At 33.8% G+C, this 19,232-nt stretch overlaps 1 protein-coding gene and 1 non-coding gene across 2 annotated transcripts in view; one reads left to right on the top strand and one right to left on the bottom strand.

Moving 5' to 3' along the window:
• Positions 1 to 3,016: 3,016 nt before the first annotated feature.
• The window catches only part of LOC115448317 (neuroendocrine convertase 1), a 29,132-nt gene continuing 12,916 nt past the window's right edge, over positions 3,017 to 19,232 (top strand). The window contains exon 1 of the mRNA XM_037436487.1: positions 3,017 to 3,352. Coding sequence (XP_037292384.1) covers positions 3,143 to 3,352 — 210 coding nt within the window. The 5' untranslated portion in view covers positions 3,017 to 3,142. The remainder of the gene's footprint in view (positions 3,353 to 19,232) is intronic.
• On the bottom strand, positions 18,626 to 18,742 carry LOC115448326. Its single transcript, XR_003939095.2, has one exon. It is a non-coding gene; the product is annotated as a U5 spliceosomal RNA (small nuclear RNA).

The raw sequence follows: 19,232 nt of genomic DNA, 5'->3' as shown, positions 1-19,232 counted from the left end.
TAATATTTATTTTGTTCGAAACTTACATTTTTTATTTTACATCTACGGCTCAAGTAACTAATTGTAAAGTGTTCCAAGTCGATAAGTATGTGGTTTCATTACGTAACGCGATATTAAAATGACCCTGTATACTAGAAAGAATTGGGCTTTATTCAGCGACCGCTTGACGCCACCCTCTTTAGAATTTGTTCATTATACTATCCAAGGAAGAGAATAAAACTAAACAAATATACGCTTCCAAGTAATCTTAACATCGAATACAAGATAATTGACTGGATATTGGTTAACGGGATATTTTCGTTGAATAAAATGCAATTTATGAGTCGAAATTACTAGTACAGTTTATGTAGTAGTTTTAGTGAGCCTCGGAATGGTATACATCAGGGTAGGCGAACCAGTGGCACGCGTGTGGTGGTGGCTATAAAAATATAATTAAAGGTATTTACTTTACTTCACACCACAACAATGTTTCAAGTAAACTGAAGGTTTAGTCGATTTGGAATTTTGAAATTTGTAAGACAACAGGAATTTTTGAACGAAATTTGAAGGCATTCTATAACATTAACGAGTTAGCGCGATCGTCTCAGTATATTGTCTCATTGCTTAGTATCAGTAATCTGGGTTTTATTTACCATGGCCGTATTAGTAAATCAATCTCAAGTTTGAGTAAAGTCTCAAGTAATCGTATTAATTGTACTATTTAATAAATGATGCTTAAGCCGGCATTTGAGAGCTTGTTCTCAGCTGAGTCGGCGCTATTGTCTGTCGCGTTTCGGGATCAGCCTGTATATATCCTGTTCCTAACAGAGCGATAAAATTGATTTTATTGCTTTAAATGTTGAGACAAGTTTGCCGTTCGTATGGTAAGCGATACGACCGCCCATAAACAGTAGAAACACTATCCAACACCTTGAATTACAAAGTATTGTTTGGTATTACTGCGCTCGCCATCCTGAGACACGAGATGTGTTAAGTCTCATTATGTCCAGTAGTTACACTGGCTAGAATATCCTTCAAAACGGAACACAATAGTGACTACACACTGCTGCTTGGCGGCAGAAATAAGGAAAATTTAATATCGTAAATTGATGATTGATGAATGATTAGCCTGCGAAGGACGGTCGATGACACTGTCTGCTCTCATTCCGCTTACCATCAGGTGCGATGCATTCACTTTGCCGTGGTTATGCAAAAAGTAACGTTATATACCAATATGATCCATGCTGACTATGATGGTATACGTTTCATACCAATATGATCCACCGAGCCGGTGGTGTATATTACAGTACGACTGAAGTGCTGAGGTCTGGGTCTGGTCTTCGATCCCCGAGTCGGGCATTGAGATATTGGGTTTTCGTAATATCAACCCGGAGTCTGAAATTTGTGCCCTATATGGCGATAGGCTCGCCCCCTATCACACATCATGGGACGGAACACACACGGGGGAATGTAGGTAGGTGCATCATTTCTTCTCTGCTTACCCCTTTGGAAATAAAAGGCGTGAGTGTACGTGTACACGCATCCTTCATTATATCAAAAATAACAATTTTTGATTCAGTTTTATTAGTGACTCTACCAGACTTTATTTGTGAATAAATGTTCTGAAACAAAGCCTGCCTCGGTGGCGCACTTATACAACTGTAATTCTAAGGGTTGGATCCTTGTGTCAGGCAGACATTGGGGTTGTCAACTCTGTAACAGCCCGGAGCTGTTATTGAACTCGGTAAGTAACAATTCGTCCCCATTACACGTAGCCTAACACAGCTGGAGAAAGTATGTTATATTTCTGCTTACCCCTGAAAAAGGCGTGATGCAATACATAGGCATGCCCAGGAGGTTAGCTGCCCTATCCTGGATTCAATACAAGTACGTACTTTTGGTAATTTGTTGAATTGAATCCTATGATGTTGCCACTTTGGATCAAAATTTAAAATCTCTACCACCCCTTCTCCCCTGAGTTGAAAGCTGGCTATCTCCATGATGCAATGTGTGAACAATGTTGCCAAACGAGGTATATGATGTCCTTCGATGGTAGAATCGCGGTCTTACTGGCGATACACCGGTCGCTCATGACTCATCAGAGAGTACATGGCCGGGGTTTTTACGGACTTGGTTCAAAACATATACGCTTATATCTTCATGACTTCTCATTTAGGGGTAAGCAGAGGTGTTATACCCACAGACTATGTTATCTATATAATACAAAACGAGCCTATTAAAAAAAAATCTGATATTTAATCACTTAAATATTTCTTGTAGTTCCGCCTGTGAAAGTTGTTTTTTGAGTAAAAGTCCTACTTTGCATATTTTCGGTTCTTTGTGTAAAAGTCCCACTTTACATATTTACGGTATAACCTGTATATTATGTTAACTCAGAACTCGATGTAGTGGGACAGATTTCATCCAAATCTGTTCAGCCGAATGCACTACTATCATCATACTATCACATAGTATCATACTATCTACATCTAAACTAACGTCTTCATCAATTTGCAATGATGCTAATATTATTATAGTTTTATTGCTTTTATTATGATCTATAGATGAAATAAACAATTAGTGCGTACATCAGAAAGTCATTTATCACGCGCTTTACAAGGATAGTGTAGAATGTAGACGCTAATTGAGGTATACTCTACTGTCGACATTTAAACAGCAAAATAATTATTATAATGTTCGCTATTATATGATTGTTAAGTTAATTTGCGTGCATAATTTTTAAGAGTAGCATAATAATATTGTGTGTTTTTTATTTAGAATAGATGGAATTAATTTGTTCGATTATCGTTAAATCGGATATTTTTAACATCGATAAACTTTTATCTATTACATACAAAAAACTATACTTATTGATAAAATATTTTACAAAGAAATTCGATGATATGTAGTACATACAGATATGATATTGACCTAGAGCTACAGTTTTTATATTTTTTCCCGCGCATAATCAGCGACGATAACGTAAAATATTCCGGAAATAACACCAATAACTTTTATAAGGATTTAAGCCCCGTGCACGGCGAGTCGCACGACAGTCGGGTATAGCGCGCCAACGCGGGAAAAATCACAATTTTCCTCTCTTGTTTCAGCCGGCCAGTGTTTGTTAGGCCATCGAGTGCGAATGTTCACTCAATAACTTAAAATGTTAGCGTATATGTTCATAGCCTTATTGCCAGTTGTGTACTCGCGACTTATTTACAATGATGTACCAGGAGACTATGGGTACGGTGGAGTTCACGACGGTGTGGAGCGCGCCAAAAACTTCGTCAATGAGTGGAGTGTGGAAGTGCTTGGAGGGGAAGAAGTAGCACAGCTGGTCGCGTTAGAGCTCGGATATATTTATGGTGGCCCGGTAAGTGTTTTTTTAAACCAACAAGGAAGGTTTTATCTATACGTATTCTTTTACAGTGATGTATAAATTTTACCCAATAATTCGATTTACATAAGTCTTTTTTTCATATTGTTTTTTTACTAAGAGAATTAATTAATTAATTTAAGGTGGTAGCTCAAGGTCCATTTTCATACATTTTGTTTCGGCTTTAATCTGGGTAACTAAACAAGTATTGGCAAGTAAAGAATTTAAATTCACGTCTAGTTAGTGATTTAGTTCTCGCAGTTGAAGAAAATGTAAAAATATTAATAATCATGGATATTTCGGCCTTTAAAATTTAATATGACGAAATTTTAAGGCAGAAATATCCATGATTGCCAATATTTTATTTCAACTAACAACAAATAATTAAGTCTTTACTCTGTACAATTAAAACAACCTAGAAATTAAGCCGCCGGCGGTTTTGGTCTTGACTTTTGAACTTCGCCATCGTAGGTTATTATTTTTTTTAATTTCTATATGTATTGTTATTTTTAAAATATGCATAAAAATAAAAAAGTAACTTTTAAAATTAAGAGAACAACAAAAAATAAATACTAATTGAATTAACTCACGTATGGCCTCAATAAAAATTTGCGTTATATTTTTGGATTTTTTCCGTTTAATAATTTTTAAGACTAGTTAACCGCTTCATTTTACAAAGAATACTATAAAATGTCAATTTTATTGTTATAAAATATTTTTATTATAAAGTTTGTTTTAACTATAATAACTTACGCTATAAACACAATAAGCAATAACTATTACCCTACTTAGGTACCTAATAAAATCTAATGTTCAGCAGTTTACTTGAAAGAAAGTTAGAGTTAGCAAGCTAAATTGTAAATATAATTGAACTCTAACATAACGGGAAGAAATGTAGACTGAAGTCCACTCAATGCGATAAATGTTAATATTCCAAAATGTATATTGGGTTGTTGATTTTTTTTATATTATTAAATGACTAGGCGAGCTTGCTGTTCGCCTGATGTTAAGCGATACGATCGCTCATAAACAGTAGAAACACCATCCAACACTTTGAATTACAAAGTATTGTTTGGTATTCCACTGCCCTCGCCATCCTGAGACATGAGATGTTAAGTCTTATTATGTCCAGTAATAACACTGACTACAATGTCCTTCAAACCGAAACACAACAATGACTACACACTGCTGCTTGGCGGCAGAAATAGACATTGCGGTTGTACATATCTAGGTGGACTCTCGCATATGAGAGACCTGCCACCAGTAGTTCCCGCAAATGTTTTTAAGAGCTTTCTCTGAGGTCTGGCCCTTGTACTTCAATCTCTAACAAGACTATCAACATACCACTTTTCATTGCATATGCCCCATGGACTGATTAAAAAGATAATCATAAAAATAAGAGACGTTCTGTACCCAGATGCGGGTCAAAATCTTTGAGTACAATTTCTCTTGTCTTCCATTTTAGTTCACAATTAGTTTCGAAGGTCAATTTTTCAGAGGTTTCAAGGTTTCAGAGGTCAAAGATCTGTAATTTGATTTGAATCTAACTAGTTTAATCCGATATAAAACTTGTCCGACTTGTAAGTATAGTATACAGAAACATCTAGTCTAACATATTTAAATTTTAACATTACACTGTGTTGAAACAGAAGTACTTTACGGATGTTATCGCGGTTTTATATTATAATTTTATCCTGACGTTTCTGAGGCTTTGAAGCCTTCGTGGTCAGGGGCAGACTGGCTGCAAAGTTTTTGAAATGTCGGGAGAAAGTTATACTTACCGCAATAAAATCCCTAAAATAGAAAGAAGAAGAAAGAAGAAGTTTTCTGTTGGAACAGTCAATAAAGATAAAAAATTTAAAACACAAAATCCTACATAACATAAATAATTATTGCACCAACAATGGGCCTCCCATTTATCTATATACTGTAATACCACCTATGTAATACTACAGCGCGGGTTTACAATGAGTTGCCCATGTGACGTACAGACAACAAATCGGTATACAGTAGTAGGAACTTAATAATAAAAAAGTGAAGACATGTCCAAGAACTCAGTATGGATGCCATACATGAATATAATAAAACTTAAATAAATGATACAAACATAAAAAAAAGAAGATAACCATAATACTATCACTCGCTATTGTTAATAATACAAATTGTGTTATTTCAAAGTCTAACATTCGCGTAAATATAATAAATCATTATACCATGTATATTAACAATAATGCTGTTAAATATTTTAGTTATTGCAAGCTGTTAAAATTTTATATGATGAGCTTTGTCATGTTCTTTATATTACACTAGCTTCCGCCCGCAGCTTCGCCCGCGTGGATTTCGGGTTTCAAAAATGGAGAAGGTGCTCAATTTGTCGGAATGTTTTTTTAATTTATGGTGGTATGCAGGTGGTCCGATTGTCCGGTCGGGTCTGATGATGGGATCCTGGTGAAATCGAAGGAACTTTTAACCATTAAGGTTGCACACGAATGACGGAAGCTTAAAATGGAGTAACTTCTCCCGTTTTCCCCAACATTTTCCATCACTGCTATGCTCCTATTAATTGTAGCGTGATGAAAAGTATACTATAACCAGCTCAGGAGTATGAAAAATAATTGTACCAAGTTAAGTTAAAATCCGTCGAGTAGTTTTTGTTTCTATAACGGTTATACAGACAGACAGACAAAAATTTTACTAATTGCATTTTTGGCATCAATATCGATCCCTAATCACCCCCAGTTATTTTGGAAATATATTTCATGTACAGAATTGCTCAAAAATTGTCCATAACGAAAACATGCATTTTAAAGTAAAACAAAAGAAATAATATCGTGAAGCCAACCAAATAACTAATGATATATTAAATTTTGTGACTGTTCAATTTAGTCGGGTCCGCGATATCACTTTTGTTGAGTTTCAGAACGCGACATTACATTATTATATTCTGTGCTCCAACGCACACTGCTTTGATGTTAGGAACACACCTACATTGCTTAGACAACAGTGAACTTTATACAATAGCAATAAAGCTCAAATTGACTCTACGTATTAGTTAGAAAACGTTTGTATGGGAAATAGAAAAATGCTGTTTTGAGGATTTTCCCGGCAATTATTCGAATTTTTCTCACCTTTTAAACCTTCCCTAGACCTCCACGAATAATTCAAGACCAAGATAAGATAAATCCGTTCAGCCGTTCTCGAGTTTTAGCGAGACTAACGAACAGCAATTCATTTTTATATATATAGAAGATGTATATAAGGTCGTGTAGAACCATCGATACAAACATAGATTTGGCGTTCCGAACATTCATTGTGTTCAACTGAATTGAACTGTAATCCATTCAAACTATTTTAGCATGGTCTCTATATTGATACTTTTGGTTGCGTACGGAGTGGCGCTCAATATAAAAACGCGAGTCTAAGTGCAAACCTGGATATGAATAAAAAATATTAGTCAAATAAGTAAAATGATTTGTTGTATAAATGAATAAATAGATTACAACAGTGACGTTTTGGTCGCCATTTTAGTTCAGATTTTGAACAAATAGTTTATACGGACGTTCGTGTATAGAATATACGTCAATGTGTAGGACTGATTCATATTCACATTTCAAAATTCCGGCTGCATTTTTACTTCATCTGATTATTTGCGGGTTTTACTCATAATTTTATTCTATTTGTATATAATATGTAAAATGTATTGTACTTTTTACATTTAGCGGTCAAGTTTTTTGCTATAACAATTTATGTTTTTTATAAAACAACGTACGTTTAGACTATTTAAAGTTGCAAAAAGTAAGTAAATACCAAAGGTTATTTGCCTCTGCGTATAATTGGATTGAAGTAATGTCTAAATGACGTAACAGTTATGAAGTTGGCATAAAAAGAGTTATTTTTTATCTATATGTAAAGAGAATTAACGCGTTTGTCTGTGATTACGTCTCACTTTTTTCTGTCTGTTTGTTCTTATAAATTTCTAAAACGGCTAGATTTTTTAACTTATCTTTACCTCGACGGTTCCATAATTTGGAGAAATCGAAAATCAAAATTATTTATAATCACTAAGAAAACAAATTAAACTAAAATAAAAAAAAAACTTACAACTGATTTAGGTAAAATGTTGAGGAATTTCCGATCGATTCTGTTAGTTTTTTAACCTATCTGTATGAAATGTAATTGTTACTATTTGAATATATATTGAGGCTAAAAAAGCAATCATATCTAAGCGATCATTAGTAAACTTTCGAGTGAACCATTTTAAAGTGTTGATTTAATAAAAAAACATAACAATTAAACTATTTACTTTATAAAAATAAAGTATTATTGTTCTTTAGTCTTTTTCTACCCTCTTGGTGTAGGCCTCCTTTAACATCTATTAAAATCAAAAGTGGTGGTAGGATATATTTTATATCCGCGCGGATAGCGACCACCGTACACAAGGAGTTAAAACCCACCATAGCGGCCCACGTGTGTCGCGTTCCGGGATCAACTGGTGTATATTCGGTGCTAACAGGCCGGCATACTTGTATCGACTGTCGAAGGGTAATCTCTCGTCAGTCGACATTCTATTAGACACTTACCGTCAAGTGCAGCCGTACGCGAATAAAAAAAAATAAACTGAGCGGTCATTTTATGACTTAGGTCATGCTTAAATTTCAAGATGGCTATTTAGATTAAACCGCTTAAAGCAGCCTACGAAAAAATTCAACAAATAAACAATTATCTATCACAATTGTTTATCCTATACATATAAATCGCTCTTCTCGGAAATCAGGACGTCCACTAACAGGTTCACTTTCACATCTAAAGTTTGAATGCTTTTCGTCAATAGTGTAGCAGATTCACAAACATAAAAGTCTCTGGGAATTATTATATTTTATATTAAGTATATATATTTTATAGTATAAGTATATCTGTATTTATATAGAATGTATGTTTTTTATATGTCTTGTCTTATTTATTTTCCATATACTTACACCCACATTGTATCATCTCTGCATCACCTAAAGGTTGACTGTTAGAAAATACCTCAGGCATTAAGTCCACCTGTATACATCTATTGTAAATAAAGTTTAAATAAATAAATAAATGAGATTTTGTAAGATATCTAGATGTTCACTAAAAGTAAACACAAAAAGCGTTAAAAGTACACATGTATTTGGCACACTAATAACCATGCTGGATTGACGTGTACAAAAATAAACATACGTCACGCCTTTATCTCTGCAGGGGTAGGCAGAGATACAAACAGAAACACCCACTTTTCGCTATGCGTGTTCCGTTTCGCGTGATAGAAGCCTATCGCCATGAGCACAAATTCCGAACTGCGATCGGATACCGGGCAGAAAAATGGTTCCGAGGATTCGGAATTCGAACCCAGGACCTCAGGGCGTTGGGCTACTTTTTGTCCTGATAAAGCATATAATGTCTTTTATTTTAAGAAGGCTCTTGACACGGCAGAGTCACGGACAAAACCTAGTCAATTCTACAAAAGTCTATTCACTAAGTTATCGACAAATATTAAAAAGTTATTTTCTTGTATTTTTCAAACATTCATCCAATATTTGAAACATAAACAAATATGTTTGATTAACACAATATTTGCGCACTGTATGGATTAAAACGTGCTGGGCAGTAATCATGTTGAAGGCTGTTAAAATAGATATGATTGGAATGTGTCTAATTGCACTCCAGATTTATTATATATAATTTTTCTGACAATCTGTCTGTGCGTTCGTAAAAACGGCTGAGATGGATTTTGATGTTTTGTTTAGTGAATGTTCAGAAATAGCAATGCTCATTGCTTACTCGATAAAAAAAATCCTCAATAATTTTCCATTGTGCATTTTATAAGATAAATATGGTTGCACGTTTGTCGGTTATGATATAAAGAAAAAATACAAATCGCCAAGACAGGCAGAACCAATATCTGCTAATATAACTTATAATAGTAAAGTAATAAAAAAGCATTTGTATGCTATTAGAAATCCATTTTATTTTATTACGTCAGGTGACTAAATGTTTGTTGTTTTATGGGCTTGTTGACTGCTGATTAAACTTAGACAAATATGTAAAAGAAATTGTTTAATTATGCTGTCTATAGTACATATCAAAAAAATATTTAGTTCGTTAATTATTTTTCTTTATAGTTCTATTAAAAGTTTTCGAATATCGAAATGTAATCCCGAATCCTCCCGAAAGCTGTATGTAACTAACAATTTTATTCCGAACAGTTCCATATAACCTACAAATAACCGAACGTACTTAATAATCCTTAAAGCCCTGAATTTAGAACATAAATCTTTAAATAACAAAACAATTTAAATTTTAATTAAAACCGCACTCGGACCGTCTCGTTCCACGCTTACATACCTAGCTTCCAGTTTTATAAACAAAGCATTATTTATTCCTTTTACCGTTAAAAATAACGTTTATAAGAATTGGAGTATTACTATTTAATTGTTGCTTGCTTTAACGATGAAGGAAAACATCGTGAGGAAACCTGCATACCTGAGAAGTTCTCTATAGGAATTTTGAGGTTATGTGAAGTTTGGCAATCCGCACTAGGCCAGCGTGTTGGACTAACGCCTAATCCCTCTCAGTAGTAGGGGAGGCCTGTACCCAGCAGTGGGACAGTATATAATACAGGACTGATATTATTATTGTATTTATTATAAGTAATTGGTAGTATCCGCAAGACTGATGTTAGTCGTAGGTCTACATTGTTTATTTCTGCCGTCAGGTGGGAAATATGTCGAAATATTTATTTTAAGTCATATGAGATTTTCTAATCAGATTAGTTCGGTTAAGGGATAGGCAACTTATATAGACACTTCGCCATTTCTGTATTCCGTATAAAAATAAGGCATTGTAATTGAGCGTATGACATATAACATCAAATGTCTTAAGATGACTATCACAATGTCATCATCATCAGCCTTTGTAAGTCCACTGCTGAAGATAAGTCTCCTTAAATATTACCAGACGGACCTATCAAAATCGGCCTGTATCCACAATATATTATGTAATGTCCAGCAGTGGCGAAGGGTGAAATTTTCTGAAAGGAAACCTGATACAACGTAATATGGGTACTAATATACATAAATGCGGTCTGCAAATTGTAATGATTATAAGATCTTACATGAATTACGAAAGGGAAGCCGGCACGAATCGGGTTATATTGTGTCTTCGTCCCTGATGTCCAATGCTCATAAATGCGCGCAATATTAGAGAATCATGGATGCTTTTTAGGTTTTATAAGAAAGGAACATATTAGAAAGAGGAGAAGGATTATTTGGATCTGGTAATCTCATCCATCACACGAGACAACAGTAAACGGCAACTTTGTTCAATGCGGGCACGGTAAACCCACGGTGACCCCACTGCTAGTTGACTATAAGCGAGGTCCAGCTAGAGTATCAACTAACGAGAAATCCCTAAACAGTCGACATAATTTTGCCGGCCTGTTTGAAACCAGATTTTCATACATAAAGATCCCGGTACGCGATACATTTATGCCGGGTCATTATGTAGGACGGTGACGATAATATTTATTTAAACTTTATGTATAGGTGGACTTAATGCCTGAGGCATTTTCTAACAGTCAACCTTTGGGTGATACTGAGATGACACAATGTGGGTGTAAGTTTAAAAAAATAAATAAGACAAAGCATATATTATATAAAACATACATTCTACATAAATACAGATATACTTATACTATAAAATATAAACTTAATATAAAATATAATAATTCGCAGAGACTTTTATGTTTGTGAATCTGCTACACTATTGACGAAAAGCATCCGAACTTTAGATAATATCTCTAAAACTAATCCATATGGGTACGAAATATATCCGGAACCCTACCTGCAATGTATATAATGTAGGTATAAACTTATCGAAAACAGGCAAATCCAATCTAACCTAAAATTATGTAGATTTTACTGGTTTGTGAGTTTGTTTAGGTAAGTTGGAATCAACTATTTTTTTTCATACAAAATGATATTTACGTTATCCTTAAGCGATGCAAACAATTTATTATTTAAATCTAACAATTTTCAGTTCATGCTTGCGAGACATGAAATATCGTACTAATATTCGTTTTAAAGACAGCTAGTGAAGATTTTTTGGTGTTGAATGTATGTTTAAAACGCATTCATACCTGAATAGATTTGGGTAAAATTTTACACAAAATAGCCGAAGTCCTGAAAAAAATATAGTCATTTCTATATCCGAAAAGTGCCTTAAATTAAAACAAAAGACTTCCAAGCGAGCCCGCGTGCTAAGCTATGTTAAAAATCAAATCCAAATCCTTATCATTGCATATTCCAATAAAAGTGTCGGTATTAATGAACATTGCGCGTCGAGTTATTTGTTGTAGATAAGGTTCAATTCCGATGACGCCGTATCTCGAGTGGGTACTCATGGTATCTGAAAGGTACCTGTACCCAGATTGCGTGGGGGAACCTTATTAATATATCTTATTAAAATTTTGGGAAAGTTTTGAAATGTTAGACTCTGGATCTTAATGGTAATGATTTTTTAATGCATGTTTATTTATCGCTTTGAATGAAGAGATGAGCTTGCCATTGGCCTGATGGTAAGCCATACTGACCTCCCATAAACAGTAGAAACACCATCCAACATCTTGAATTACAAAGTATTGTTTGGTATTCTTTCTTTTGGTGACTACACACTGCTGCTTGGTGGCAGAAACTTCTTGTATTCTTGGTCAACTATAATCGTTTGAACGATAAAACCATGGTAAGAAACTTTACCTGTAAATAATCCGGAAGAATTAAACTTCTCAGTCATATATTAGACCAGTTTCCAATATTACTCTTTATCTTCAGCCTTTGAAAGTTCTTTACTGAACATAAGGCCTCTTCCTGCAAACTTTATAGGTCGTCTGTCCATCTAGCTCGTAGATCTGACAACAGGTGATGAAATGTTGTCGAAAGGAGAGCATGCGCAAGCGCTTAAGCACTGTTGATGAAGGGACATTATCATTACTTGTGGTCGTCCAGTGGTAAAATTCGAAAGTCGAATCTATACTAATATATAAAACTGTAGAGTTTGTTTGTTTGAACGCGCTAATCTTAGAAACTACTAAATCGATTTTAATTTTTTTCTTCTTTACTACTCAGTGTATAGGGTAGTTTGGATCCCGGGAAAATATTTATCCCGGAAAAACTGTAAACTGTTTTATTGACCAAATAAATAAAAAACTATTTCAAGCGTGCAGGCAAAAGCTAGGTTAATATATTTGTAGCACATATACATATATAATATTTTACTGCACTCTATATGAACTGAATGATGCCAAATCTCACAAACGTTGAATTAAAAGGGGTACCTTTTTCTTTCAACGTAAAAATAAAAATAAAATAAAATGCTTTATTCATCACATAGACAAACATAGTTGCACTTATGATAATTCAAGTACATGAGAATATTTAATTATGATATTTCTGCCTTTAAAATTTCGTCATATTAAATTTTAAAGGCCGAAATATCCATGATTATTAATTATTTTACGTTTTTCTTTCAACTGCGAGAACTAATCACTAACTAGACGTGAATTAAAATTCTTTACTCGCCAATACTTGTTTAGTTACCCAGATTAAAGGTGAAACAAAATGTATGAAAATGGACCTTGAGGTATCGCCTTAATTAAATTAGCTTATATAAGCAAAGACAATTTATATTGAAAATACATATTAAACTATAATTTAAAAATAAATAAGTTTTGGGAAAGGGGACTTATTAAATGGTTGTTTAGGTTGTGTCCCGACACCACGCTATTGATAAATCAATACTTTAATGCTAGGTATTTTCGGTGGGTTTCTGAGGGACTTTACCTTATATTCATCTCAAGAAATTATAATATGTCACGTTTACTGAAAGCATTATTGATTTTAGGAGTTTTATTTGGAGACGATTATACTTAGCAGTCTTTGTACCACAAAGTCGTATAAGTACAGTTAGCCACAAAAGTTGATAAAAAATTCAAAGCTTCAAAGCGCTTCTATCAATATTCCATCGTTTTTTTTGTTTTTTTTTTTCCCTTGCAAAGTGGAATAAAATAATATTGTTGATATAGACACAAAAGTTTAAATTCGATTTGATATGTTGAATTTGTTCAGCTACTTTTATGGCTGACTGTACATGGCACCTTTCCGCGCTCATCATTTATCATAAAAAGAATTGATTGTCAATAAATTTTCGAATCAATTGGAAACAATATAGAGTCCAAGTTTCGGGTTTTGTGTCAAATTCGACCCCTTGGACTGATGCGCCACATACCTTGAAAGAGTAACAGTAAAGGTGCATAAATGTATTGTTCCCCTGTGAATAAAAAAAATAATTGGTGTTATTAATAACTGTTTTACGTGTTTCTTCTTTATGGCAATTAATTTATGTTTAAAATAGCTAAGAACAAATTTTAATTATGATTATTAAAATTATATGTATAAATTGCTAAATATTTTGGTATTTTATATCTTAATCCTTTAACAGTACTAGGAAATGCAATAAAATTTTATAGATAAACTTTCCTAAATGGGTTTGGTATAAAAACCGGGCCTTTGTAAATCGTTTTGTTTTCAATCCATTTGTCAAGACTTTAAGACCCTTTTTCCCAGGAACAAGTTAAATGTATTAAAGATGAAGATATTATCTATCTAGCTTTTCCTCGCTTCATAAACTTTTCCCGGAAAATCCAACTGTGCATTTTCCGGCACTGAATATAAATAATTATATTAAATTAATTTTCTTACTTTACAGCCGTTCAGCGTTTACACATAAACAAATATACAACAAAATTGTCATAAACTTTCGTATTTATAATATTAGTTGGCTACCAGGACTACATAAAAATCAAGCTTCATTTTCTAAATGTCAATATTCGCTAGTTTAGTGTCGTGCCGGCCGTCAGCTGTCCGGCGATGCGTAATGGTGACAAATGTTAAGGAATTAGTTTGGATCCATTTGTATCAGTTTGTGGAACTAATCATTTGTCAGTTGTATGCAGCGCCTACAATACCGCCGACGTATCTGTAAAACGAATGGGGACTGGAAATTATAGCTTATTTACTATTTCAGCGCCTATGTTTTTGGCAATAAGTTTGGGTAATATATACCATATTCCAAGAACTTAAAATAAAATGTAATATAATTTTGGATTATCTATATCGTGTTCGCTATAATTTTCAAGTCCGAATATAATTTAAAAAGGAGATCTTATATGTTTACATTTTAGTTTCCCCTTTAAAAATATAAATTCTCATTTGTGCCCCACTATATTTGTAGATACTGTACCGCGCTGTAGTAGAAGGTTGGAACTAAAATTAGTTAAAACTAAAATGCAATGTTTGGACTATTTCTGTTTACATGTTTCGTTCGAGGTTAGGAAATTAGCTATGGCATTTTGTTATCGATTCCTCTATTGTGGACACCCTAATTTTGTATGCCCATGTTAAAATCGAAGGTCACTTATTTTTTATGATGAATGATTCAAAATATTACGGTTCATTTATGATCTTCAAGAAATTAAAGATTATAGTAGCAAAACACCAAAGTAGATTGACAATAAATTCGCCTGAAGTCAAATAATATAAATACGCAAACTTCAACCAATCCTACACGTATGTAATTAAAGTATTAAAATGTATCTGTAATCATTCTCACCCGTAATAAGAATTCAGCAGTCTCTTTAAAAAAGAATCAACGTGGGCTTCACAAAGTTTAATCCCTGTAAATTATTATTATAATCACCAACTACTATTAGTTGACGAGACTCAATTAACATTTTATCACAGTTTTTTATTTGCGACTAAATTGTTTGTCGTAATGCACAAACACAGACGGACAGATGTACTAATCACTGTTAATAGTTACGGACAGAAACCTACGCAGTTACTAAGAAAAGATTCTAGTTAATTTTTAACGAAGTGGCAAGCGTGCAGTGTGCCTGCGGTACCGCGCGGCAGTAGCGTCGCAACGTCGCCCATCGCGTTCAATTACTAAGAGAACATAATCAGTCTAGATGTGCTTTCTTTATATAGATTAGGGTTGCGTGGGCTGGCTTTTTATGGCTTAGAATAAATAAAAGACTGAAACTACATTCATAACAATATATTTACAATATTATAGTAAGTACAAAAAATAAATAAGCCTAAACTGACAAAAAAGTCACTATTGTATTTACTACGTCTGCTAGGTACCATGTTAATAACATTCTAATAATTCTATAAACAATATGTAGGCATTTAATTATTCTACTAATTGTTAAAGCTATAACACCAAATAAAAGTATAAAACCGATATTCTAGATAAAATGTTATAAAACATTGCCGCTAGAGGCGCTGTAAATCGTACAGTCAAGGGAAGTAAATCAGTTTTTACTTTTCGTACGTCGGTACACTATTTAGTCCAGCTATTGCGTACTAGATGGCGCTATTCTCAAAAAGACTGCGTTTTTAACCGCATCGCGTTTAGTCACGCATTAGCTTGAAATCGTTTTTTCAGACGGCGCTAACTGTAGTTTCAGCGTCGTTGTTACTGGGAGAACATGAGCATGGGGAACAATATTTTCAGTATTTCAGCAGCGACATTCAGGGGGAGGAGTTAGAGAGAAAGAGAGGAGCGCTACGTTGTTTTATTCAGGTCACTGTTGTGTAAAATGTTTCAGCCGCCACATGTTTTCGTTTTTAGGTCGCTGAAAATGTTAGCTGTGTTTGATGTCGTCACCTGTAAGAAATTGGTTCGTTTTCTATTAAACTGAATGTATTGTGAGTGCAAAACGTTTAGTATTGTTTATTTGTCTCAATAAAAATATTTCTATAGTTTTCGAACCGTCGTAACGTACTTTATTGTCCGATGGTAATATTGAAAATGTAAATCCATGTAGAAATTGACGCGGTTACATATTTGACTCGAAATTTTCTTAAAATATGATAAACGTTACTCAATTCCTCCTAATAAACCTACGAAATGTATTTCTCAATGTCAACACGTCTTCTGTTTCATTTATAAAACATTCGACAGAAGCGCGGCGTAATAAACGTAACCTCAGCGTAAACTTGACCACGTGCGGAACGATTTCACAACTTTTTCAAAACATTTTAAAAAGGCAAATAAAAAGTAATTAATTAAATTACAAATAAAAAAATAACGTAATTTTTACTTAAATCGCAAGAAAAATTCTACGAGTAACAGGCTTTCATAAGTTTGTAGAGGGTTGCGTGGAGTCGGCGCAGAACGAACGCGTTCTCTCCATACATATTTATGCGAGATGACCTCTGAAAACGCATTTACATAAATTAATGAACGTCAGAATTTTTATGGTTGTGTAGGATCTTGTAATTTGCATATTAGATTGACAAATTATTATGTTTCATTATGAACTGTCTTAAGGGTTAGTAAATCATAACATCAGTAAGTTATTGGAATTTTATTAAAATATATTCCAAATTTTTTTATTTTGATAATGTGGGACACATTGCACCCAAGAAAGGAGTCCAAGTGCAAAGAGGAAGTTTGACCAACATAAGGCATTCGATAGTAAATCCGAGCATGACTTTTACCTCTGCTGAACCGAAAATATCTTTTTAACGAACTATTTCAGACAGGAGTATTTATTACCTTTAAGGTTTTCTTAAATATTTTTATACACATAAGAACATTCTTTTATTAGAGGATATAGTCGCTGAGCGACAAAGCCTTTAAATAAATAAAAAAAAAAATAAGAACAATTTCGTAAACATAAAAAAAATAATTTTACGACGAAATACAAATATGTCGATTTTCGCAATTTTTTTTTAATACGGAATACAATTTTTTTTATTTTTTAATATCTATTATTCTGTTAACTAAAGTTGGCTTTCTAATTCTCAGAAACTCTTAATTAACTCTAGCATGGATTTTACACAAGCGTATAACAATAATCTATACTATTATATAAAGCTGAAGAGTTTGTTTGTTTGTTTGTTTGTTTGAACGCGCTAATCTCAGGAACTACAAGTCCAAACTGAAAAATTCTTTGTGCGTTGGATAGACCTTTGTTCGTGGAGTGCTATAGGCTATATATCATCACGCTATACCCAATAGGAGCGGAGCAGTAATGGCTGATCTCAGGAACTACCGGTCCAAACTGAAAAATTCTTTTTGCGTTGGATAGCCCTTTGTTCGTGGAGTACTATAGGCTATATATCATCACGCTATACCTAATAGGAGCGGAGCAGTAATGGCTAATCTCAGGAACTACCGGTCCAAACTGAAAAATTATTTTTGCGCTGGATAGCCCTTTATTCGTGAAAAGCTATGGGCTATATATCATCACGCTATACCTAATAGGAGCGGAGCAGTAATGTCTAATCTCAGGAACTACCGATTCGAACTGAAAAATTCTTTTTGTGTTGAATAGTCCTTTGTTTGTGGAGTGCTCTTAGTTATATATCATCACGCTATGACCAATAGGAGCGGAGCAGTAATGAAACATGTTGCAAAAACGGGGACAATTTATTAGTTTTGAGAGCTTCCGTTGCGTGCACTGCGTAAACGGTTAAAGTGATGCAACAATGATGTATCACGGGATTGTTCCTCTTAAAAAGTTCTAAAAATATATTATAAAACAAAGTCCCCCGCTGCATCTGTCTGCCTGAACGTGTTAAACTCAAAAACTTCCCAACGTATTAGGGTAAAATTTGGTATGGAGACAGTTTGAGACCCTGGGAAGAACAAAGGCTCCCGGGAAACTACTACTTTTATAACGGAAAACTTTAGCCTGAAAAACTTTATAACGCGGGCGGAGCCGCGGGCAAAAGCTAGTTGATATAATATAGATGCCTTGTAACATTAGATACTTTTTATCATGTGCTGGAACTATATAAAATATTTGTCATTGATTTTTACTTTTATGACATTTCCTATGAGTAGTCGTGAAATCATCAAATAAATAAATCAATAAGAATTATTTATTTTGCATCTTATTAGATCAATTACTGTGTAACTAGTGCATATAATTAATTCATATTTTTATGCAATAGCATTCAGTAATTAGATATTTTTAGATTTTTTGCCTTAGGTTGGATTTTATGGATTATGAGAGTTAATTACATCAATAGATGAGTAAGACGTTAGGCACATCTCTAATCACTTATTACGCAGTGTGAAGGTATGATAGACACTGAAATACAGGCTTATGTCTGATGTAACCAGTAAATTGTGATATCTGGAATAATCCATCAATCAATTTTCAGTTTTATAAGCCCTGCGTGCGCAGAGCATTCAAAAATATTTATAGACTCATTTGAGTGTTCCCCTCCACGGAAATCTTTAGTAAAAGGCGAAAGATTTATACGTTTTGAAGGGAAACCAGAGTGACGAGACCATCGACGTCCAAACTACTCATAGTTTCGCTTGCAACCAAACCATAGCGCGATGTAATTTTGTACAGCGACATCTATCGGAATAATTCTACAATTAATATTTACATATTTTTTAAATATAATTTTCTGGTATACAGCTAATGTTTCCAAATACGATATTATCACATAATATATGCTATACATCCCTACTTAGTTTTATATGAAAATTGTTGCGAAATACTTCGGTATTCTATCATACATCAAATTTTGAACAAGCACTGATTTCATAGTACATGTGCATATGGTGCTTAATCTTTGTATTAAATATCAGGACGATTTTATTTATCTGTTAATTATAATAATCCATAATCTATAAATTGTAATGATTGCATTGTATTAAATTATGAACTTATTCATAAATATTCGTGTTGTTATTATACAAGGTATCGATTGAACAAACTTCTTTAGAGCGTGCTTCCCCACATAGTTCCCGCCCATGCCCGAGT

Source organism: Manduca sexta, chromosome 8 (assembly GCF_014839805.1).
Source record: "Manduca sexta isolate Smith_Timp_Sample1 chromosome 8, JHU_Msex_v1.0, whole genome shotgun sequence".
Taxonomy (NCBI): Eukaryota; Metazoa; Arthropoda; class Insecta; order Lepidoptera; family Sphingidae; genus Manduca; species Manduca sexta.
Note: the sequence above shows the minus strand (reverse complement) of the source record. Positions and strands in the feature narration are given on the sequence as shown.